Below are 24,171 nucleotides of genomic sequence, written 5' to 3'. Positions count from 1 at the left end.
TCATTCCATACTAACTTATGCTCATTTTTTAAACATAAATTTTGTCATCATTTAAAACTAATGTTATTTTTAAATTCATGTTAATGTTATATAGAGCATTATATTTATAAAGTGTCCTTTAATTTTTAAATTTTAATTTAATTTATTCCCATTTCCTCCTATCTTCCATTCCTAGTATGTGGCTGATTGGGATATTTGACATAGTATGGGACAATGAAAATGTGTTTATTTGATGGACTATATGTTGTTATTTGTGTTTGTTGTAATGTTATGTTTAACTTTTAATCATGTGACAGCAAATGTTATGGTTGTAATGATTTAACACATTTTGTTGAATTATAAGATTGATTAAGTGATAAAAGGAGAAAGAAAAAAAGTCATGGGTTTGATTTTTTCTCTAACAAAAAATTAATAATTAATATTTACTGATAAAAAAAATGACACATCTTGTACTTCACTTTTTTATTAATAATATATTCCCGGTAGCTTATAAAAAAAATCCTACATTACTTCGCACAATATTAATCAGTATTAATGTGATATGCAATTCCTGGCATGTTTAGAGCAAGATGAAATGTTCAGGAAAATGTTGAAAATATCCATGAGAGTCAGTGATATTCAAGTCCTTAACCTCTCCCGGTCTATTCTAGCTTTTATTTTTTATTAATAAAAAAGCATCAGATTGACAATACATATCGAGTCAGCGCCAATTTGCATAGCATCATAGGCATAGAGGAAACAAACTATACATTGCAGGCTCGTGTCATAAGTACTCATATTGCAAACATTACACTCTGGTTCTAAATAGCAGCAGCAGCAGCATTATTTATGAAAGGAACCCTTTGCTCTTCAAATCCTCTACAGCATCCTTAATAATCTTCTCCATTGGAATGAATTGCAAACCCAAATCCATCAGTTTCTTTGCTCCATCCTTTGTTCTCAATAATCCCGGCTGGGTATCTCGTTGCATCCTTTAAAGGAAAATGACACAATACAAAGTAAGTTCTGTATAAATGATCACTAGTAGCATTATATCAACCTTATATTTTGATTATGAAGACAATATACAGACAAGTCTAAAATAACTATTCAGCTTCAAATGCTACTCTAACTAATCACTTCCTCACTTTGCATGTTTGAGAAAGACTGGAAAGGTGTACACTACAACATGCACTATCCATTGCAGTAAAAGCCATGTAGGGTACTGATCAGGTCATAACTCATAAGAATTAAGAAACCACAACATTGATGGTACACAAGATAGATTAGTTAGTGCATGACTGAAAACCATTGCTCTACACATGAACCAAATTGCTTGGTATTCAAATAAGAATCAGAATTTCTTCAACAACTCATTCAAGAATCAAGCAAAATCACCTACCAAAAGATGATTGCATAGCATTGCCAATACATGTATCAAGTGTGTGGCTTACTTAGGCACATTATACTCTGGATAGAGTTCAGCAACTTTTGCCACAAAGTCACCATAGTGAGAGATAGCTTCAACACACAAATGCCTACCAGCCGCTGATTTGTTCTCATACACCAAAATATGTGCCAATGCTACATCCTTAAAGTGGACCGATCCCATAAAAAAGTCCTCATATGTTTCGGCACAGCCTGCAACACAGCATAGAAAATATCACAAATTCTCAGTAGCCCCCAAAACATTATATATTGACTATAGCAAAATCAAAACAAGTCATCAGCGAAGTAGCAGATCTTAATGAAGGCATCAAGTTCTAATTTTCTATAGGTCCTATCCAGTGATCCTATCCACTACACAGTAACAGATTTTATAAAATGAATCTCCACCAGGGCCAAAATTCTTGGATACTTTGGTAATTAACAACAGTCAACAACAATAGTTTTATCCTGCTAGGTGAGGTAAGTTACATGATTGCACGACACAATCAGACAATTAAAAATCAAATTCTTAGATATATTATTCACTATAAGATCTCCTTTATAATAACTTAAAATATTCTTCTTGGTCTCCCTCGACCTCTTTTCACGTGACTAAAAACAATGCTATCTACTCTCCTCGCTGGTGCCCCTTGGATACTATTTGGCAACACTGCCACTAAATTTAAGAACTTCCTTAATTTACAAAGCCAACATTCAGAGAAAGAGAAAGCAAAACAAAAGTGCACACTAAATCAAAGATACTTCTACAGCAAAATATGCGAAAAAACAATTTCTTATCCATTCACCTTGTAGAAGGCGCACGAGCATGACCATGCTCGCATTAAGCCTTGGTGGAATAACAGGACCCATCACAGTGCCAGGATTCACCACCACAACATCCAAATCATTCTCTTTAGCAAAATCCCAAGCAGCTTTCTCAGCTAAAGTCTTCGACAATGGATACCACAACTGTTCCACACACACACACACAAAAAACACAAACACAAACACTTAACACACGAAGAAAAAAACAACAAAAACAAAGAAAATGAAAAATTGAAAAATTGAAAACCCTTTCTAACCCCCTTTTGCTTGCAATATTCAACGTCGGTCCAGCACTCCTCCGTCTTGGCAACATCGCCGGGCCAATTGGGGCTCGGCGTAACCGCGGAGATGGAGGACGTGAGCACCACGCGCCGCACCCCTGCTTCCTTCGCCGCCGTGAGCACGTTCATGGTTCCCTTAATCGCCGGGTCCAGAAGCTCCTTCTGCATTGAAACCGAAATGGGGTCATGCAAAAAGCCAAAAAGATTGAAGATTTAAGAGAAGTTTGGTTAAACAAGACCTGGGGGTCGTGGACTTGGTCGACAATGCAGGGAGAGGCGAGGTGGAAGACGCCGGCGCAGCCACGCACGGCGGCGAGGACGGTGTCGTGGCGGAGGAGATCCATCTGGAAGAGGCGGAGGCGCGTGGACGCTCCGTCGAGGGATTGAAGATGCTTCGTCTCGGCTTCATCGTCTGTTGTTAGTGAGAGAAGAAGGAAAAGCGATTTAACTTAGAAAGGTTTTGTTGCAATGAAGTGATTAATAAATGAATGAAAGAAAGAGTGTGGGATGGTAATAACTGAGGTTTTGGACGGTGGCGTGAACGGTGTAGCCGCGATCCAAGAGGAGATGGACGAGCCATGAACCAATGCAGCCGCTGCCGCCGGTCACACATACCACCTTCTCCATCCTACGACACTGTCACTGTCACAATGTTGCTGTTGCAGATAGATTAACTATCAACCTCCAGTTTTTTAATGTTTCAGTGTAATCTACTATAGCTAATAGCTTGAGGATTCGTTTGTTTTATGTCCAATAAAAATTTCTCATGATAAATCTACTTGTTATTATTATTATTACATAAAATAGCCTACTTAGTGAAGTTGTACTCTCTCATTCAATACTAATTCTCTTTAAATCACATGTACGGAAGATTTTTGAGTTAGGCAATACTATTAATTGTGATAAATCCGTCATTTTAAATATTTAATATAATTGTGTTAGACTCAAATTAGTGATCAATCGTTAATTTGAATAATAAGTTTTTTATTATTATAATAAAAATAAAATATATTTTTTATTTTTACAAAATTCGTAAAATTCGTTATTTTGATTTTTTTTTATTTTTCGTTCTCATAAATTATAATGTGTCATATTTTGGTTTGGTGTAAAATTTGGATCAAAATTATCAAATTCGAGAGTTTACGTAGACTTGTGAGAAATTTATACACTCAACTTGTAAAGTCAACTTGTAGACTCGTAGGAGTCTACTTCATATAAAAATAATAACAAAATATCTATAAATAATATATTAATTAAACATTTCAACAATATAATAAAGCAAAATAGTAAATCATAAATTTCACAATACTTAAATAGCCAATTCTAATAATGCATTACTACTAGATAATAATGTGCAAATGTTATAGTAGTGGTAGATCATTCTCATAGCGGATTTGATGTTATTAGAGAACAAGGATTTGATATTATTAAAGGTGATAATTTTTGTGTTTGAAAATAATACACTAAATGAAGGTATGTTAAACACTAAACAGACAAAAAACAACCCAAAATGACTTATGTTTTTGTCTACTTTTTTTAATTTACTAACTTGTTGACTTGGTGGTAAACTCGAGAGTTTATCGAGTTTACTTAGAGTTTATAAAGTATATTGAGAGTCTATAAAAAAAAGAGTTTACTCAAGAATCAATTCATAAAGAGTAAGTAGACTTGTAAACTCGTAAGAGTCGTAAACTCGTAAGAGTTAACGAGTTAACTCGAGAATTTGATAATCATGATTCGGATAATTATGTCTAGGTGAAGATTTTTGGAGATTAAAATTTGTTATAAATTATTAAAAAAACCGTCACAAATAGCAAAAAAAAAGTACAATTTGTGATAATTTTTCTACCATTTATAGTAATTTTTCTTCAATTTATTGAGATTGTTATGTAATGTGTGACAATTTTTAACCCAAGATTTATAACCACCATAAATTGTTATACATAGGTTTGAAATTACTTAACCTTATTCTGAGTCAAAATATAATATATTTTAATTTTGAGAACAAAAACTTATTTTAATCCTATAATAAATATTTAAAAATGGCATTAACAAAGATTTTTAATTGCTTAATGGTGAATTCTATGATAGGTGGTTCACTGTTACACCATTAATATTAATCGTTTGATATAGTAATAATGTTAAGTAAAAAAACATTCATGTCTTAAAACGAATCATGACTCCTAATTATTTTAATTAGATATAAATAAATACAGATGTTAAAAGTTGCATTTGATGTGTTATCAAATTATGCTATGCAAGTCTACGTCTGAATTATTAGATGATACCGAACTTAAGTCATCATCTGATACAACATTTAAGAGTTGACATTTATATCTTCACTTAATATGTTGTGTCTGAGATTCACTTTGTAGATACATTTTTCTAGGATATATAGAAATCCTATGATTAATAAATGGAGATCAAGATTTGAAAGTGTCAAACTCTATCAAAAAGGCACATTCTACTGCGCAAATCTGCTTTGACTTATAGGGAAGCGCTTTTCTGATGAAGTACTCAACACGGAAGCCAACGAGAGTGAACTCTCTACATGAAGAAAGGATGTACATTTAATGCAAGCATTAAATGTCTCAATGACAATTATCATTAGATGAAGAGCAAGTGAAAAAATTTATCCATTGTGAGACAACGGATACTTTAAGGTGAAGGTTATAAATACCATAAACTTTGAAGAACAAAGACACAAACCTTACGCGAGAACATTATTTATTCTAAAGCTTTTTGTATATTTTTGTAAAGTTTAAAAGCTCTCAAAATACTTTGATCATATTGAGAGAAAAAGACTAAGTGTTGATTGTAAATTCGTCTATAAGACGATCATAGAATTAGTCAGTGTGCAAACCCATCAGCAAATATTTGTTGATTTGTTTAGAGTCGACAATGATTTGGTAGGACAAAGAATATTGGGTGATCATCAAGTTGAAAGTAGAGCTTGAGTTTTAGAGCCAAAAGTAGCAATGGAAAATATTTGTAACTTGTGTGAAGTGAAACTTGATGTTTTTGCCAAGAATTAGACAAAGTTTCAGTGATTGAGACGAACTAGTATAAATCCATGTATATCTGATTATTTTCTTATTTTTTGTCTACTTTGACTAGTCTAGGGTTTGAATTTGTTTTTAGACCATTGGTATATCTCTTTGCAAAAATATTTTTCATCAACTAACTAAGATTTTCAAAACCTGTTATCTATCTTTACAAAGATTTTTTTAGACGAAAAACTTTGTTATTTACAAAAAGAAATTAAAAATTTCTAAAATCACAATTTAATATCTTTTTGTGATATTTGTCTTTACAAATAATTTAACAGACATTTAGATGGCTTTACCGATTACCTATTACTTGTTGATTTTAATTTACAATAATATCAATATAGTTCTTAAAAGTCTAAAAAGCACATAATCAAGAAATGGACATCCTATGCCACCCATCTCTTTCCACCAAGCACAAGAACAATATATTTATCATTGCTTATCGAATGAGGTGGGTTGACCCACCTAACCAAATAAAAATGGTAGGGGTGAGCTAAATTGCTCAACCCATCAATTTGGGTTGGTTTTCCAATTTGTGTAATTGATAAAATTTATGTTGTTTAACTAAATTTTTTAATTGGGTTAATTTTATGAAATAAGATATTAAAACTTTCTTTTATTTTTTTTTTATCTTTTTCTTCTTTTTTCTTCACTTTTGTTAGTTAAGACATTCTTGATAGTAAAATAAAAAATGAATCAAGTAAAACATATATTCTAAATATAAGAATCAAAACATAAAAAAGTACAAGAATGGAGAAGTATAAATGAGAAATTAAATATAATTTTTATAATAATTGTTCATATAAATAATAATAATTTGAGTCCCAATATAATTTTTTAAAATATTATAAATAAATATATTATTTTTCATGTACTATTTTGTAAGAGAGATTTATAATTAATAGAGGAAATTTAAAACTTTTTTAAAAAGTGAGGTAACTTTTAAGATTCAAGGCTCATGGGTTGGTTCTAACATACTGGACGATAAGTTTTTTTTTTTTTATATATATAGTTTATGGGCTTTATATAGGTTTGGCCCAATGGAGTGCATTAATCCATTTTGATGGCTTTGAGTTTAGGACAAATTTGGTAGAGAATAATTTTTTAGTTTTTTGGAAATCTTGTATCGGGAGTTATTGTTTCTCATGTTCGATATATCTTTTTTTAAAAAAAAGTAGTCCTGGAAAAGATTTTTTTCAAGAATGTTTTTATCTAGATTTTTCAAAAAGAATTCTTATGGGAAGGTAATTAAGAATCTAACTTTTTGAGCTAATTTTATTTTATTCCAATAAAAATATCAAGATTACTCTAATTAGATTATTTAATATAATAATAATTAAGATAACTAATAAAAATATCACGTAATTATCTAATTCTAAAATATATATATATATATATATATATATATATATATATATATATATATATATATATTCTAAAGAATATCTATGAGCAATGTTCCCTTAGGATGATCCAAGAAAATTATGTTGTCTCATCTTTCACCATTACTTTCAGGTTATCATATATTTCCACGGTGATCATCACGTTTCCAAACATATCAATTATATACATCAAAATTAAATTTAACTAAAATAAATTTCATTTAAAATCAAATTTTCAAACACTCATCTTCACATACTTTGAATACATACATAGCAAGAGGTGGGAAGAGGAGAAAACAATGAGAAAAACATTTCGTAGTTACTATTGATATTTGACACATATAGAGAAACAATTTGTCATCCTGATATATATCAGCGTGGGTAAAGCTAGGCTCTTCCTACATTTGCATGCTAAGAATCTCTGCCTGAGCTACCGCAAGCTGCTTTTGTAACTCAGAAACTTGACTTTCTAGGTAAGATATGATTCCAACACAACCATACACGGGGTTTGTAACTCTTGCACTAAACTGCTCACTGCATCTTCTCTTTGGTGAACTGGAAGATCCTGCATACATATAGAAAAGTAAAATACACAAACAGATTAATTATATATAGGATACACTACCTAGAACTACGCTGAGCTAGCCATGCTACTTAATACTATTCAACGTAAGCTAATTAGATATTGTAAATTGTTGATTATTATCTCAATGAAATTCTTTTAGCTTATGAGAAACTAGATATTAAAATGACCTTTAGCATTTTGGTGACATTGCTGCAGCCAAAGACCTTGTGCACAATGGCAAACTTGGAGATCATTGGAAGGAAAATAAGGAGCAAAGATGCAATCCTAGGAGCAACGACGTCTCAACAACTTGCACGAAGCACAAGGTAAGGAATTACCCACCATTTCAAAATCTAATCACGAATGATCACAAACTAACCAAGGAAACAAGGTATTTTTGCTTTCCTTAATTTGAATATATATATATATATATATATATATATATATATATATATATATATATATAAGAGGAAGATACGTTAATATTTAAACATGTTTATAATGGTGAGGTTGTCTAACTAAAATAAGTAAGATGCGTAAATATTATAAATTTTTTTATACTTTTTTTTCTTTAATTTTTATGATAAAAAATAATGATTTAATTAAGGTTTTATACTAAAAATAGATTGTTTTTATATTATTACATAATATTTATTTTTTTCAACTAAGTATATGAAAAAAATATGTTTTAATTTAATACATGTCGTTGGTCTTCTTTTGTTGGATGATGACAAAGTGTTACGTTATCACATCTTATTATCACATCATCGTAACGGAGAGAGAGATTAACGACAGGTAGTAAATTAAAACAAAAAAATATTTAAGTAGTTTTTTTGATAAAAAAAATGAATTTTTATGTAGTAATTTGAAAACAACCTATTTTCTAGATTTGAAAAATATATTTAAGTCAATATGAAAAAAAAATTAGTTAACAAATGATAAGGAAGACTTTTATCAAAATAAATAATTTAATTTTAGATAAAATAATAAATGATAAATTTTATTATTTTATTGAAAATAAAAATAAAAATGATAATCATAAATTTAAGTTAGGTTTAAAAACAAATCTTATAAGCAAATAAGAAAAACTCATTTTTCAAAGACTTTTATTTGATCAAATAAATTTGTAAACTTGTCAAAAAAATTAAAAATTAATTAAAATAACTTGATGTATGTAATTTACTTTTATATAGACTTAAGAAATTTTATCCTATTTATTTTTTAAAGATAATTCCTCATTCAAAATAAGAAATACATTAAATTAATAAGATCTTTTTATTGGTAGGAACAAAAAAATATTATTTAAAATAACTCACCTATCAATTTATTATATTTGACCAACTGAACTAGATTAATAAGATAATATTAAAGATAAAATTAAAGAGTTATGCTTACATTTAATATCCGGATAAAATTAAAAGAAAACACACCAAAATAATAAGTTGAAATATAAATTTTTTTAGATACTTAGTTGCAAAAATAAATAAATTTTAGATAATAATCTAGAAATCATTTAGTTTTGGAAAACTTATTTAAGTAAAAAATAATTATACGCATGCACGTGTCCATTTGAAAAGTAGTATCAACGAATGTTGACGTTGAACTGTAAATTTCGCTTGGTTGTATTTTGTATTTTAAGAGCTAGAAGCAATGCACTACGTGCCGGAAAAGGTGAAGTGACTTGAGAAGTAATAATGACTCTAATGTAATATTTCTAATACACTATTTATCGTTGAAATTTATTACAAACTACAGAAGTAACTTGAGAAGTAATAATCACGCTAATGTAATATTTCTAAGAACTATATTATTTATACAATAACTAGCTTGTGCAACAGTTAATTTATAATAAACCACTATACTTTTATTTTTTCATCATATCATTAGTTATATTTTGTACTACTCTTTTTCTTTCTCTTTTGTTCTCTTTTAATGGTATCATTAATGATTATATTTTACAATTAAACCGGGCACTATACAATGTTTTCGCATATAGATGCTTAATTATATTATTATAAATGACATAGACGCATAGGAAGTGAGTGAAGTGAAGCACTATAAGATGTGAGTGAAGTGGAGATCAAACTAGGAAATAACTTTAACTTCTCATGATTAATAAAGTAGTGCGCGATGGTTTACAACCAATTAGGTGTGGGATATATAGGTGGTCAATCCTTCCAGTTGTATACTTTCCACGTCCTCATTTGACTACGTACAAGAAATTTCTTTTTAAAAATTGTGTGATTCTCATGCATGTATGATGATCTGTACTCATCTTCAAAAATTGTAATTGTACACAAACATTGAGTTTTGCGTGTGTGTCTAATATCGTTGTTGATCTTGTATAAACAGGTTTACTGTTACATGCTAGCTGTTAATGTAAGTGTTTGAAAACACTAACTTGGAAAAACACACCAGCTATCAGAAGGGTCAAAATGTTTGTGGAAAGTAGGAGTGAGAATAGGTCACACCGGTCTACTGGGTCTAAAAGGCTAGACTCATGCTTTTTTAAAAATTTATTAATTTAAATAAATCAAGTTTAGGCTTATTAAAAAGTCTTATAAGTCTGATAGACCGGTCTATATATATGTATATATACTTATATTATTTTTTGGATATCAATATATACTTATATTATTTTTTGGGTACAATTAATATTTTTTTTGGAACTAGCTGACTTTGATTATACATTAGTGCTCCATAACTTTCATTCCTATAATCAAATAAGACTTTAATTACAATTTAGGTGTGAATCATGTGTTCCTTTATATTTCTCATTATTTTTATTGGCTTCCTATTCACGTTTTTTTTCTTCTATTAGGTTTCCTTTTCCTTTTAACTTTCCTATTAGTTCTTATTCCATAGCAAACAAAACTCATATCTTTTCCACTTCAAGCTTTAATAGAGGTAAAATTTCAAAACCTTACCTTTTATTTTCCATGCATATATTCTTTCTTAGTTGTGAAAGCCTACTAGCGTTTCTCCTTCTTTTCCATGAAGGAATACTAAAGATTTAATGTGAAGAAGACTTTTAAAAAAACTATCAGGCCAGACTAGACTTTTAAAAAGGTCAAGTTAGGTCAAAATAAAAGTCTTTAATAAATTATAGATCAGGCTTATGTCTCAAAATTTCATCGTAGGCTAGACTCAGACCTTTTCAAGCCTAGCCTGACCTATTCTCACCCCTAGTAGAAAGGATTGGATAATGACTTTTGAACAATATACAAGTATAATAAAATGGTTTTTGAAGTGGTCTTTTTCAAATTTTTATTTTTTAATTTATAATCCAAAATATTTTTAAAACAAATGAAAGTACATATTTAAATATTTCTTCTAAGTATCAATTATTTTTTAAATATTATTAATTTTATATTTTTAAAAGATTATTAATTTTATATTTTAAAAGATTATTAATTTTATCTTATAATCATATAATTTAGTACGTCATTTATATTAATTTTTATTTTTTAAATCCTTATTTTTTAAAATTTTATATTATTTTATTACTTAATGTATTATATAGTATTAAAAACTATAAAACCAGTTAAATCTTTGAATCTTAAATCTTAAATCAGTACATTTACATGTTGAATCACTAATTCAATTTTAAAATATCGGTTTTTAATATATATATATATATATATATATATATATATTAATTTAGAAAATGAGCATGAGCCCATGCATAAAATGACTGGTAGCTGCATGCCTGTAGCAGGAACGACCCAAAACCTTATAAAGGAAACTGAATTTTTTTTCTTCCTTTATAATTATTTAAATATTTAACTTTTAATAAATAATAGTTTTTAAAAAAAATAATTTTCACATAAAATTAAAATTAAATGTATATTAAATAATGATAATTTAATAATTATTATTTTAATAACAAATACACAATTAATTTTACATAATTTTATATTAATCATTACAATAAAATATCAAATATAACTAATTATATATAATTTTATAACAGAGTAGAAACTCGAGACCTTGTTCATCCCTTCTTGATCCGTCCCCGTGGCTTCTTAAGCAAAAATTTCTCTGTTTTCGTGCACAATATTTCTCTTTGTCAAATCAGCTTTCATTCTCGATGCAAAAGATTCCCGTAAAAAGGCACAAACGGAATGTTGGATATTCACAAACGTAACTCATTTAGGAAATTTTTGAAGGATTAATTATGTTTTTCTAGTACCTGAAATTTAGAGTGAATTTGATTTTGGTTTTCTAATTAAAAAAAAAAAATCATTTTAATCACTTAAATTTGAAAAATAAAATATTATATTTTAGTTTTTTTAGGGACTAAAATGACTGTTTCAAAAAAAAAATCTCTAAATAATAAATTTAAGAGATTAAAATCATTTTTTTTTAAACTTAAGGAACTAATTTATTTATTTATTTTTAAATTTAAAGACTAAAATGATCCTTGTTAAATTTGAGAGATAAAACCAGATTTATCATAAATTTTAGAACTAAAACCATAATTAAGTTACATTTAAAATACAAAAATCGTTCAGCAGCCATGCTTGTCCATTTTATAAAAAGATAGCTAATGGTCTAGTAGAATATTCTAAGCCACGCGTGGGCACTGTAACCAATTTTCTTATTTCAATTTAAGTCTATTTTCACTTTCCCACCTCGCAATCAATTTTCTCTAGCTATTATGATGTTTTTGAATAAGAATTTTCGTGACTCGTGATGCACATTGCACACCATATACCCATTTCCATCATTCCAATTATTTCCCTTGTTCCCTTTTCCTTGGTTATGACTTATGAGAACCAAAATTTCGAGTTGATGAGGCGAGTTAATGATTCCATAGAATGCAATGGAGTTCATCTTCATTTTGCTCTTTTTAATTCTAGTGTAACCTCAATAGAGTTTCTGATTTAGCTTTCAATTTTGTATCCTTATTTTGGGAGTTACTTCACAAGTTAACCTTAGACTTGAACAGTATGCATAATTTCTACTTTTCTAATAGCATCATGTATGATCTATCTGTTAGAATTTGTAGATTAATACTGGCTAATTATTAATATTAACTACGAAATTAGCATTTAAATTTTTAACTAATAATATTAGCTATTTAGACTTATAATGCAAATGTGTCTATAATAGATTAAGCTCCTTATTAAAGTGATTTCAAAGGTGAGAGCATATGTCTGAATTCTTCAGTGTCTACTGACTTTTGAACTCCATCTATATTAGACTATTACTGAGATGTATCAATGATCACTGCTAAATAATTGTGAATTTATAGGAGTTAAATAGTCAAATTTTGGCTTAAAATTAATTATTTAGCAGTTATTTATGATTAAAAGTTGAGAAAATTAATTAAATTGAATTTTTGGTTGCAGATGTGAAAAATGAGGATACATTTAGCAAAAGTAGCAACAGAAAGGAAGAAAAAGAAGAAATTCTGAAGCAGGCCCAGCCCAATAGGGGCGCTAAGCGCGCATCAGGCGCTAAGCGAGCAACTACAGGCGCTGAGCGTGACGTTAAGCACAAAGGCAAAAACCGTTACGCGCGCTAAGCCCAGCTAGGCGCCCAGCGTGCATGGCGCGCCCAGCGTGCATGGCGCGCCCAGCGCACGATCTGAACGCGCTAAGCGCGAGGTGTGGCGCTGAGCGCGACTACGAAGGCCCATGAGCCCACTTCAGCAACTATAAATAGAGAGGCAGTCCCAAGGAAACTTCATCCCGTCTCAGAGCACTACTCTCAGTCCTTCAAACCGGAGTTTTCTTTCCTCTCTCTATATATTCTTTGTTTTATTAGCCCTATTCTTTTCTTTCATCCCCAGTTGTAAGCCCTCAATGGCCATGAGTGGCTAATCCCCTAGCTAGGGCCTGGCAGGCCTAAAAAGCCAACGATGTACAATGAGCTTGAAGAGTTATCAATGCAAAGGAATTTATTCCAGGTTTTTCTGTTCTATTTCTTTTCTTTTATTCTTGCATTCATTCTTAGATCTCTTTTTGGGTTTTATTCGCTCGGAAGAGGGTAATTCCCAATAAATATTTAAGATTCAATGCATGCATCAGTTTTAGGGGTTATACGCTTGGGAAAGGGTAACGCCTAATAGAACATCTAAAGAAAAGAATCATTGGGTTAGCATTGCTAGGCATAGAATGATAACTCACTGCCCATGCATTTAAGCAATATCTAGAATTTAATCTTAATGCATTTTAATTATTGAATCTTCGCAAAGGCATTTGGGAGATAGGTAGTTAAAATAGGCTTGCCAACCTGAGACATCAGGGGCAAGTAGTCAACAGATGTGGGTAGAACTAATATCATTTCATTGATAATTGAATATCATATTTACATGCATCGTAGGCCAATTGGGTTTGTCTGGTCTTGGCATTTTTATCAATTATTTTTTCCTTTTTACTTATTTGTTTGTGATAGCACTCTATTCCTACTTTTATTCTTGTTTTTACTATTTCACTTTCACTTACAAATTGAGGAGTATTTAATAAATGCAATAAAATCCCTGTGGACACGATACTCGGACTTCCGAGATTTACTACTTGTAACGATTTGGTGCACTTGTCAAAGTCTTAACAATCAACAACTTTTAACTAAATCTCTCAAATCTCTTTCTTCCCCTACTTTGCTCATTTTATGATAAACAGATACTTTTACTATGGCCAATATAATTGAAGATTTTCCAAGACTCTGTATGCTATGTTTCACTCATCTTTCACGATTCAAGGTACCTCCGTATCTAATTTAATTTTTTTACTGTCATTACCTCGGTAATGAATTAGAGAAACCCCTACGTTATAAAGATGTACTAATATTAGTTATTATGTAGTATTTTAACAATGCTCAATGTACCATTAATCATATATAATATGAAAAAAATCATGGTGTCATTAGAATAAAAATTGGTCATTTACATACAGTTATTTTTATATTTTTTTCAGATTAACTATGCAAATTTCCACTACAATACTAAAATTTACCTTTAGCAATCTTACTGCATTGGTTTGTCGGAGTTTATAAATTGTAAGTGAACCATTCAAATTGCACTTGAAGTGATCGTCATTTAGAATTTTCCATCGTTTAACATCATTGAAGGGGGCAGTGTTGAGACGTGAGGCATGATGGTTATAATTATAGCAACCTCTACTTGGATTTTCTACATATATAAGCTAGTAAAAGATTGTGAGTTCATACTCAATGAATAGCTTCATTAGTTTGCATTTGGCATTGACAATCATCTAAGATCGGAGTAATATATATACCATCATATCTTTTTTATCATAGCTTCTTTGTTTAAATAATTAAACACATTTATGCACAATCAGAAGCCTCAAATTTACTGAGATTCAAGGTTTACTCAAGTTGAAAACTAACCCCAACCTAACTAATTTGACTAGACTAACATTTCACATAATAATAGAAAAAGAAACTAGGACAATTATTGGTGAAAATATGTATGAGTTCATCGGCATAAATGTTTTCTGCTTAAATGCTAGTAGGCAATGTTGTAGATAAATATCATGGAGCTACACCTCCATTAAGGAGCATCTGATCAAAGTGCCAAACACTTGCAAGTCCACCAAAAATTAAAAAAATACTTTAATTTCACTACCAAGTATATGAAATATGAATCAACCCTTTGGTTTATAAGGCGCAAGTAATTAACGTATTACCATGTCCTCTGCCCATTCTTCTTAACTGAGCCACATATTCTGAGATCTTTTTAATGTCTTCCACCTTATGCAACAAAAAGAAATTAATGAGAACAATTTTTTTCCCATGCTACTCAACTACTCTTGACAGCAATGGAAAGAATCACACTTGACATTGATTTACCTGACCAACCAAAAACTCGCTTTCTAGAAAGTCAACAAATTGAACGTCATTGTTTTCATTTGCTAACTGCATAGTGAAACAAAAATAAAAACCTAGTTATTGTCATACAGTATAGATAAAGAAAACAGTAAGACACTTGAAAAATTCCATTGGTGTATAAGGGAGGCAGTGGAATTAGAGGGTTTGAGTTGAATTGACAAAAATACTGAGAAAGTAGAACTATAGAAGTGGCGTACGCGCACTTTAACAATTGAACTTGTTTTTTGTTTATATTTACATCATACGCAAATACATAAGAAGCCTTTGTAAATTTAGAAGCTCCATTCCAAAGACAATGCAAGTTCCGTTGCTGCGAAATATAGCAAGTATAATTAGAGAAACCCTCCAAATTCACAAATAATAGAACAAAAAGCACTCATCAAGGAAGAGAAAACCAAGGTAAAAAGAAAACAAATTTAGAAGTTCGATGTTTGTTACAACTTACCATATAATGCATCACCCTTTTCTGCGTGATCAAATTTTGAAAATGGCATCAGCATTGACTGCAGCTGAACCCTGCCTCCTCTTTTATTCTGGAAATATCATCATCAATGAAAATAATTAGCGAAAAGAATGCTAGAAAATTATTGGTATGAAATATAATAATCAATGATATAGCAAAATGCCTGATATTCCATCATAATCTCAGCATGCTGTCTTTCCTCCGTACTTGATTCCTTGAAAAATCTGAAAAAAAAAATTGTAATTTACAGGCATTTGTCATAATAAAATTCAAATTAATTACAAAAGAACATGAGATTTTCGAGGCTAATACTTGGCCAATCCCTTCAGAGCAATATTGTCTCTGTCGAAGTAGGCATACATGGCATGATACACGTAGGAGACATTGTATTCCACGTTGTATCAAAAGAAAAAGAAAAAATAGCATAAGACATTTGCATGAACTATAGAGAGTTGCTGTAGTACCCAGAGAACTGTAAAGATTTTAGTACAATTGTTTTTGGGACCAATAATTGAATGTGTTTAAAGAGAGATATGGATGGAGAACTTCTTAGTACCAAACCCTTAAATTTCTAAGGGTACCATAGAATTTCTCTACAGAGTAACTCAAATTAACCCTCACACAACATAAAAAATATATATAACTTAGATTTAGTTTCATAGGGTTTTTTTTAGTGTTGTTCTTTGGTCAAAATTAAAGTTTTAGCTCGTTAATCACCAAAATAGTCTTTCCACAATCATTCATCACCAAAACATACCATGGTAAGGGTTGACACACATGCAGCCGGCCTGATGTGCTATTTTCTTAGAATGTGAATTATGGTGTAACTCAACCATACAAAACAGTTTGTATAAGATGGAATTTGCATCTCACTTACATACTCTGTTTTAGTTGTATCACTACTACTAAGTCGATGCCTTCACAACAACAAAAAAAAAACTAGTTGATGTGAGATATCCAGCCTACATGCCAACAAAAGCAAAATAAAGGTTCTTTATTTTGTCTTGGAGAATGTCAAGAAGCTCTTTTTTCACTTCCTCAAAAAAGGTTCAAACGCTATACCCAAAACGGGTTGTTTCTAAGCTTCCTTGGAGGCCTTAGCCACAACCCCACAACCCACATTTCTCTTGGAGAATCTCACATCATAAAGAACTATTCAGAGAATTCAAAAAGGGTGCAGAGGAAGACAGAGAAGGAACAAGTTTTGCTCTATCTGAGAGCGAGACAGAGATGGATGAAGAACTTCCCAAGAGCATGGTCAGAAAGATTCAGAAGCTCTCTGATGAAGTTAGAAGAAGGTGGAAAGAAACACAAGAATGGGTTGGAGCAAATTGTGCAACCGAACGTGAAGTGTGCTGGTACTAATACTAGTAATTGGAGAATAATTGACCGTTCAGATTAATTTGACTTTATTTATGAAGTGAATTGATTCATCGGAACGATTGTTCGATACTAACTAACGATAATTCTGAAACAATAAGATTCTCTAGTTATGAATTCACTTTTTCCTCTCTCATTTATAACCTTGCTATTATTCCTCCGAAGTGGAAGAAGAAGAAGAGGAGGAGTTGTTATTTTTGTTTCAAACTCAAACTTTATAATTTCTGAAGCACCCCATTATATTTATTATTGATAGTGTCATCGTAATAACTATGCAAAACTAGCATCCATGCCAAATGTCAATGAGAGAAATCAGAAAAGGACTAACTAACTAATAGCAGGAAAACAAGAAATCATGAAGCTCACTTATCTTAAATGAAACGCTATTAGCTTATTGGCTTTAAAAGAAAAGGTGTTGAGCAAGACTAATTCATTCTCATCCGGGCATGAACAACATTTGACTTGTCTAAATAGAAGGATTCACTTCGGATAGATAAGTTTTGGGTTACAAGTAGAAGAAGATTTCCTTTCAAAAGAATGATAATTCTTACACAAATTATTTCATCAAAATGAACTTTTCATATTTTTTTTTTCATGAGTTTGGGTTTGAATCTCATTACGTCCCTTTCTTGATTGGGTGGGCAACTCTCCTGTGAAGATTTAATGGCACCGGGAGACTAGTTAAGCAGTTGTAATTAGATGAAACTATTTGTGACTCATGATTTTGTGCAAAATTCTTTTAGGTGAATTTCTATTGGTAGTTTCAATATGTGATTGACATCTTATAGTATTAAAAGTTTTTCTTCATTTAGTTTTTCTCCATTTTATCATTTTGTTATGAAAAAAAAAAAAGACACAACGATTAAGAATGATTTCTATCAAAGTATAATATGTATTTTAATTAATTTAAAAATATCAAAGTCTGCATCAACATGAGACGTTTTTATATAATTGTTTGGTTAACATAAAGACTACAATGTTGGTCCCAAATCCAATTTCAACAACCCAAAAAAATCGGGTGTTGTTAGGTGCACCAGCACCATTACTTGTGCATCAAACAATTTAAGTGAAGTGACAAAAATGTCCTTCACTTAAATTTAAAAAGTCAGGCTCTCTCGTTTAGTTCGTACGTCGCTACCGCAACGAAGCTTCTTCCTCTTGCATCTATGCATTTTCTTTGCCCCGCTGCCGTCGTCCTTAGCCTCCATTGCCTCCGTTCAGACTGTCTCTACCACCGTCGTGTTGTTTCCAACTTTGAGGTAAGGTTTTTTTCGTTTCCACCGTGCTGATATGTTGCGTTTCAAATTCATGTAACGCATACGAATTAGATAATCCGTATGTTTTATTTATTTTTTAATTATTAATATATTAATTTTATTTTTATTTTTTGATAGTTAATGTTTTTTTATTCATAAATATATTATTTTTCTTTTCTTTAAATAGTTATTTTTAAAAAATAAAAATAGATTATTTTGAATTATGTTTCTAAATAGTTATTGTTTTTATAATTGTAAATATGTTAATTTTATTTTTGTTTTTAAATATCTATTGTTTTTTAATTATAAATATATTATTATTATTTTTGTTTTGAAATAGTTGTTTTTTATTAATTATAAATATATTATTTCGATTTAAAATAGTTATTTTTTATTTAAAAATACATTATTTTGAATTATGTTCTGAAATAGTTATTGTTTTTTTAAAATTAAAATATATTATTTTGAATTATGTTTTTAAATAGTTATTGTTTTTTTAATTATAAATACATTATTTAGAATGTTGTTTTTAAATAGTTAATCTATTATAATAAAAAAATAGATTATTTTCATTTTTGTTTTGAAATATTTATTGATTATTTTTTAATTATAAATATATTTATAATTATTATATATTAGTTTATTTTGTAAAAAAAAGGCAAGGAGACATATTTTTTGTTATTTTATTTAATTAACTAATTATAGTGTTTTTCTAAGTTGGTTTTTAATAAAGAAGTTATTTTGATTACAAATAATTAATTAAAAATAGATTTTGAAAATATATAAAAATAATAATTTTTTATTTATGAATTATTAAATAGTAGTTGATTGAAGTATTGTTTGATTTTTGACATAAACTGTTATGATGGTTTAAATGTGTAGATTATGGTTAGAACCAGATATTTGAGTCGGGCTTTGGACAGAGTTATAGGAAGAGTTCTGGGAGAAAAGATAATCGTGATTCAGATGAAGCTCTCAAGAGGCGAAGGCCCATAGCATTCGCATGTAGGCAACGGGAAGCTACCCCTGTTGTTGAGGATGATCATCACATGGATGACGCAGTTGATGAGGTCTTCCAATAGCCTTAAGAAACAGTTGTTGATGCCCAAGGTTTTCTAGGCGGGCCGCATGACACCTCAGTTCTGACTAGCTTTGCTGATCATGTTGCAGTCATTCTTTGGAATAGAGAGGTATTTATATTTTTAAATAAATTATACTTCAATAAGTATTTGTTATTGTTGTTAAAATTATTTAATTTTTTTAAGAACGTCTTGAATTGAAGTTATCCTCCCATGGAAGGAAGGTTCAGAAATTCGGGAGGCTTGCTGCAGAGATTAAAGGATTAGTTATTGTCACAGGATTAAGTCCTCTGATCGCATGTTCATTAGACACTGGCAATCGGGGACTTATATCGGCTTTTACAGAGAGGTGGCATAAGGAAACTAACAGTTTCCATCTTTCTATAAGAGAGGTGACCATCACCCTCGATGATGTGGCCTCTTTGCTTCATCTGCCAATCATAGGCGCCTTCCATAGCTTCGATCTCTTCATGTTGACGAAGTGGTGTTGTTGTTAATGGAATTACTTGAAGTGAGTGCAGATGAAGCCAGAGCTGAGACAGTACAATGTCATGAGGCATATGTACGACTATCATGGCGACGAGACATTTATCTAGCAAATGTGATGTCACATACTGGACTGTAGTAGCTCGAGCTTATCTATTGCATTTGCTAGGTTGCACACTTTTTGCTAACAAGAGTGCAACACATGCGCATGTGGTGTTTTTGGATGCCTTTCGAGACCTCACTTAGAGTGGGAGTTGTCGCCCTAGTGCATATGTACGATAATTTGAATGGTACGTCTAAGAGCAGCGGCATACAACTTGTTGGATATATCACTATTACAAGTAATTATAATTGAGTTTAATTTTTTTTGTTCTTTGATGTTGACTATTATATTGATTTGATTTTTTTTGTTTTAAAAATATGTGTAGTGTTGGATTTATGAGCATTTTCCATCTGTTGCTGAGACTATTATTGCTGAAGACTATCATGAAAGGAAACCACGTGCCTACCGTAGGACCTCTGGGAAAGCATTACCAATGTCGACATATTGGAAGCTTCTAGATTGATTGACGTTTAATGTTGTTTACTAGATGCCTTACGGTGACCAACCTGCAGTTAGAGAATTCAAGCTAATTTCTTGTTTTTCCAGACATATCCGATGGGGTCCCATTGTTGTCATACACCGACCATAGAGGGTTGTGCGATAGTTTGGGTATGTTCAGACTATTCCTCCACACTCTCCAGGTTCAAGATTATGCTTAGAAGATATTGACGACAGATGGATGCACTTCTCTAAATACCTTGCACCGGTGGGTCAGATTTGTGTTGTACCTGGATAATGTGCATCAAACTACATCGACTAGTTTTACATGATTTCGCATCCCTTCATGAGGCCGACACAGCTTGAGGATCTAGTCAGACATCTACCTGTCGTGCAAGATGACACATATGTCGAACCAGATATTCTTCAGTACCTGGTGGCGACAGCAGCTATGGAGAAAGCACTTGCACATGCACATTCTCATGTGGAGCAGCCTCAACTTTCAGTGGTAACATATATATTCATCTTACTTTGAATTTTATTTTATTTAAACATGCAATATGTATAAACCTTATCCATTGTTGTGAATGTCATAGGAGGCTTGCCAAGCAATAACTGAAAGTTTAAAGCGGTTGTTCAACCTAAGGATAATGACTAAAGGCACAAAAATATACTATGTAATGGAAGACTGCATAAGGATCGCTAGAGGTGTGGCTGCGGATCAGAATGTATATGTGCGGTCGTGACGAAGGCGGTGCATAAAAGACGCATGAAGACATTTATAATTTTTTAGGAAATGTGTAGACAATGTTTATCATTTTATTTTATTTGACAACATTTTTATTTTACCAATTTTATTTGAAATATTTTTTATATTACTATCGAACCACTTATATCATAGGTCATGAATTAAACCACAAACCCTATATTCCACATGTAACAAAATTTTTAATAAGTTTCGAATTAACCCTAGTCGACAAAACCCTTTTTTTTTATGTACCACTAAACCCTGGTTTGCATGTAACAATTAACCCTAATAACGCGCGTAACACTAAACCCTAGGTATTATAGTAACCCTAAACCATTTGAATGTAAAGTATATACATAATTATGTGAATTTCCAATGAAACAGTTGTATATTATTGTAGTACATGACAATTACAGAAGTACCTAAATCTTCACTGTTCACTTAAATCAACATAGTCTGTTTTCAACATCATCAAATTTTTGTATTGTTGCATTCTACTAATATATGGAGTTGATCACTGCTTTGCCTAAGGATGACAATTTCTAGACCATAACAAAGCTAGAGGCGGTAAGGAACAATGGTCTATTAAATAAACGTGTTACACATGCACAAACAATTTCAAGTTATTATGACACAATTAATTTCATAAAGTAAAAAACAAGATTTTGATGAATCTACCTTAACAAAGTGATTGTCATACACATGATTGATACATATTATGCGATGCACAGAAGAATCTGTTGGTAGTTGACTTCTAAGAAGAAAAAATGTCATGCTTTGTTGGAGAGACAGAGAAACAAGGATGACATTATACCTTGATGCAATGACATATACCATGTCGATTATATTCATCCACTTATCCACGGTAACCTACATGTTACAGTTATTATTACATTTATTTAAACTAAATTTTAAACAAAAAAATAACATAAATTACATACCATGGACAATCCATCAACAAGTAGGGACCTCTTTTAATTCCTCAAACATGTCTATGCCATCAAGGAGGTTGATATACTCATCAGATCATTTGGTAAGTTCTTTAAGCAAATGGTTGCGCACCAAAGACCATGAATCTTCACTCATACCTAATAAGGTAGCAATTGCACGATATCTACAATTACCATCAACTTTGACATAGACAATGTTTTCAACGGAATCATGAATTCACAGATGAAATTGATCCAACATCGGCATAGTCCTTCTTGGAATTGCTTGGTCAGATGATGATGCACTACGTTTGATTGAAGAATTACTATTTTGCATAGAATGTAAAGCATCAACATACTCCCAGTAAGACAGATCACACTTTGTTGATCTTTGATGTTTGTTCATCGGTTTTTTTTAAACACCTTTGGTGTTGACCTTTTCTGGAAGAAGACACATATAGTGTAGATCAGGGTAAGCAATTTCCCAAAGTTTACTCTTTAAAGTAACTTTTCCACAAACACCAAACTCTTCAAATTGTTTGGATATGATTTTCATCTCTTCGGTTATGCTCACTTGGGACTCAAATAACCCTTGGTCTGAAAAACTTAGCCTCCACCAAAACATTTGAATTGTCTCAAGTGGTATAGTACCAACAATATCTTTGGATAGCTCATATGCACATGGAAGACCGTGAGTAGTTCTCACGACACATCCACAACGAGAAGGATTTTTGTCAGCATAATGTACACGCTCAAACTCAATAGCAATATGATTTAACACATACATTGATACTATGTCAAGTAGTCTCTTGTATAAGGTAACTTTAAAAACATGCCCTACCACATGTGTACTTGTCTAAAAAAATGTCTTAATTTCAGTGTGTTGCAGCATGATCATGTTGTTCATGGCTTTCCAAACACCACATAAGTCTCCAAGGCTATTTTGTAATAGTCTTTTTAAAGCCCAATGAGTAGATTCAACCTTGCATATGAAATACACAAAAAACACTAAACAAATTCAAGTATTTTTTATCCATTAAGTCCTAAACCCTAATAAAAAAATGACAATTTTCATACCTGTTTGTTGTTGTGTTTTCTAAGTGCATCACCTTATTCGACGAGGTTTCAACAAATTTTTTTTGTGGGACATTATCCATGTTTGGTTGACATAGTCAACAAACATTGACCATGGTGAACAAATAATTTCAAACTTCTTGAGGCAATCATCGAACTGATCCTCGGAAGGACAATCAACCAAACTCCCCCAAGCATCCATCACATAATCTCATGCATTTTTTTGACCAACTAGGGATTTACATTTTTCCTTGACATTCTTGTCAATGTGAAACCTACACAACAAGTTGATACACTCAGGAAATACAATTTTCACTGCATTCATCAGTGTTAGGTCTCTGTCGGTAATAATAACTCCAGGGAGGGAATCATGTCTTAGAAAAAGACATTGAAATCGTTCTAGAGTCCATGCCACATTATTTAGACTTTTTCCCTCCAAATAGGCAAAATCAATAGAGAATGTCATCCCCGTTGGAGTCACACCAACGAAGTCAAGTAACGAGAGCTTGTACCTGTTCGTTTTTGAAGGTACTATTTATAAAAAATATCAAATTACAGACATTGCATAACTTCACTGCATCAAGATGACACCAGAAGATATCACATACAACATCTTCATCCTTTAATCTATGCTAATGAATATATTGATCCCGTTCAAGAAGCTTTATTAGTTGTTGCATTTCAATATCACTATCTCTTGTGGATGAACGGTATGCACTTCTTGCATTGTATATTTATTTGATTGTGTTAACAACCCCTAACTACACCATACATGTACTATCACACAAAACCCTAGGCAATTTTTTACTGCATATAATATTATAAAACATTAAAATTGATAACCCTAT

At 31.1% G+C, this 24,171-nt stretch overlaps 2 protein-coding genes across 3 annotated transcripts; both read right to left on the bottom strand.

The window, feature by feature from the left end:
• Positions 1-612: 612 nt before the first annotated feature.
• Positions 613-3,235, bottom strand: LOC114396859 (cinnamoyl-CoA reductase 1-like). Of its 2 annotated transcripts, none has more exons than XM_028359044.1 (6): positions 3,032-3,234; positions 2,753-2,925; positions 2,490-2,675; positions 2,214-2,376; positions 1,434-1,620; positions 613-971 (listed from the first exon to the last, which is right to left on the bottom strand). In XM_028359044.1, the coding sequence occupies exons 1-6, from the start codon at positions 3,138-3,140 to the stop codon at positions 827-829; spliced, it is 963 nt and encodes a 320-aa protein (XP_028214845.1). In that variant the 5' UTR covers positions 3,141-3,234; the 3' UTR covers positions 613-826. The 2 variants fall into 2 exon arrangements, with proteins under 2 accessions (XP_028214845.1, XP_028214847.1); XM_028359046.1 differs by having other exon boundaries at positions 840-971; positions 1,382-1,620; positions 3,032-3,235.
• Positions 3,236-7,343: 4,108 nt separating this feature from the next.
• Positions 7,344-22,826, bottom strand: LOC114376654 (ferritin-3, chloroplastic-like). The gene is made up of 9 exons (XM_028334863.1): positions 22,804-22,826; positions 16,143-16,229; positions 15,994-16,054; positions 15,813-15,900; positions 15,648-15,677; positions 15,329-15,390; positions 15,159-15,229; positions 15,025-15,059; positions 7,344-7,510 (listed from the first exon to the last, which is right to left on the bottom strand). The coding sequence occupies exons 2-9, from the start codon at positions 16,190-16,192 to the stop codon at positions 7,344-7,346; spliced, it is 564 nt and encodes a 187-aa protein (XP_028190664.1). The 5' UTR covers positions 16,193-16,229; positions 22,804-22,826.
• Positions 22,827-24,171: the final 1,345 nt, after the last annotated feature.

This window comes from Glycine soja, chromosome 2, assembly GCF_004193775.1.
Source record: "Glycine soja cultivar W05 chromosome 2, ASM419377v2, whole genome shotgun sequence".
Classification (NCBI taxonomy): Eukaryota; Viridiplantae; Streptophyta; class Magnoliopsida; order Fabales; family Fabaceae; genus Glycine; species Glycine soja.
The sequence above is the reverse complement of the archived record's forward strand: the minus strand, read 5'-3'. Positions and strand labels throughout refer to the sequence as shown.